The sequence below is a fragment of the Papaver somniferum genome, chromosome 11 (genome assembly GCF_003573695.1).
Source record: "Papaver somniferum cultivar HN1 chromosome 11, ASM357369v1, whole genome shotgun sequence".
Classification (NCBI taxonomy): domain Eukaryota; kingdom Viridiplantae; phylum Streptophyta; class Magnoliopsida; order Ranunculales; family Papaveraceae; genus Papaver; species Papaver somniferum.
In genome coordinates, this window is record NC_039368.1 from 13,799,291 (window position 1) to 13,801,481 (window position 2,191).

The following is a 2,191-nucleotide window of genomic DNA, read 5'->3' on the forward strand; positions in this document are numbered from 1 at the left end:
ACCATATCAGCCCCAATTACAGTTGACAAGTCGGACGAGTAGACAAAATCCGGAGAATCCGGCAGCCGGACGGTGGCTTCCGGATAATCGGATACATTTGGTGGAATTGGGACAAAGCATTCATTGTGGATCCGGGATCTTGGGATTTGAATGGTGTTCATTTAGCTAATACAAAATCAGAGTATAAAAGAGAACGTTTAAAACAAACTAGTAGACGAGTTTTTATTATAGAACTGAAACACCATAACATAGAAATATCAAAAGGCGGAAAGGACAACAAACGGCTTGTCATCTTTCCACCCAAATCACACGCACAGAACAAACAAAGGGAAAGGAAACAAAATACTAAACACACCCACAAACGAGTAATAATCTGGCACTACAGCACATAGAAATCTAAGGCTGCACCTACAGCAGATCTACTCTTTTATTGCTAAAAATACTAAAACACCCGGGAACTTAAATGGCCAGAACGAAACCAGGCATGGACTTTCCAGCACTATTGGAAAGCGTACTCTGCCAAAGAGGCAAACAGTGAAATGACGATGATGGGGATGATGATCGAGAAGTGGACGGTGATGATGATGGTGAAGTGGACGGTGTAGATTGATTTGAGTTACCGAAACGAGTTACGGTAAGGGATGTATTAAAGTACTCCCTAACCTGAGTAATTATCCCATGATCAGAAACCGTCCAAGCATGAACCCAGAAGATTTGACGATTCTGATCACAACCTTCAACTAAGACTGTGGAACCAAGAGAAGCAATCGAAAGAGGAACGAATTGGAATTTAACGTTTTGATCAACACCAGTTAACAATCGCATCATATACTGGTGAGAAGGCGGGCCATGAAACCACCATTCAATGTCTGAATCAAGCAATCGCTGAACAGTTTCAACGTCTCGAATACTCAGGGCTTCATATAGGGCGCGTACGACCCTTATGTTAAAATCTGTTTCTGACTCCAGACTAGATTCTTGGGAGTTAGCCAGTTCTGTCAGACCACACAAGTGGAAGGAGAGATTGAAATGAATAGAAGAGAAACTGAGAAAATGGAGATTGAGGGAGGGAGGATTAGAATGGAGCAAGCAGGTTTGATGTGAAGATGTGGTGTTGCTTTATATAGAGGGGATGGGGAGAGAGATAAGGTTAAAAAGGTGTGGTAGGGTTGGCTTCAAGGAAAGAACTGGTCAAGCTACCTTATATTGACTATGCGTTCGGTCAAGATTGGTACTGTAGTGTTATCAAAACAGATTTGGTTGTTTGACAACAATATACTGTTCCCCTTTTCCTAGATAACCCTTGTTTATTCTCACGGACACGGTATATTGCAACTTTGGTAAGAGGATCTGCTTTCTGTTTCTTTAAGTTCCGTCAGGAATTGATTTTTTTTTTTAAAAGAGTCAGGAATTGATTTGAAAATACTAGAACCCCTATAATATGGGTTCAATATAGAGAAGCCCCATTAAATGGATCATTCATTGTCCACTCCGTTCTTTCACATTTTAATATTTCTAGGTCCAAAACTTTAGAATTCCGGGTCTGTTAATAAAAGTTTTATTTAAAATAATTTTTATAATACCAAGAATACCCTTTAGTATATAAATGCAATAAAACTAGGCATATGTTTTATTTTCGGTTTCATTTTCTAATTTATTTTCTCTCTCCACTGCTCTCTCCAGTGCTCTGCAAATAACAAAGAATGGAGATTCACTTGATGAAACTCGAAGAAAACTTGAGGATTCAGCATCTTATCGAAAGAAAAAGATAAGTTTCTCATCTATATTTGCAGTTATGTTGAATTCTCATTATGTTTTAACCAAAATCAAGTTCTGGAAAGTTCAGTGACAACTTCCGATACCTAATAAGTTCGATTTTACTTCGAATTTTGATCTGATTTTAGAATTGTTGCTTCGATCTATAATCCTTGTATCATTTTCTTTGATTTGAACTGTTTAGTTTCGATTTTTGTTTACGAAATATTTTTAGGGTTTGTAATCAACCCTGATTTATAATTGCTTATGATTTCAACTAAATTTTCACGATGAAACCAATATTAGATTTCATATTTGTTATAATCTAATCTTTATCTTGCTTTTAAGATGAAACATTTGAAAGATTTTGAAAGAAAATTACAAAAAATTCTAGGTTTCTTTATTGAAAATCAATCAATTTATCTATCTTAAATCT

General features: G+C 36.6%; 1 protein-coding gene across 1 annotated transcript; it reads right to left on the reverse strand.

Annotated features, from left to right (window-relative positions):
• Positions 1-459: 459 nt before the first annotated feature.
• On the reverse strand, positions 460-825 carry LOC113324148 (wound-induced protein 1-like). Its single transcript, XM_026572477.1, has one exon. The coding sequence runs from the start codon at positions 823-825 to the stop codon at positions 460-462; it is 366 nt and encodes a 121-aa protein (XP_026428262.1).
• Between the last annotated feature and the right edge of the window lie 1,366 nt (positions 826-2,191).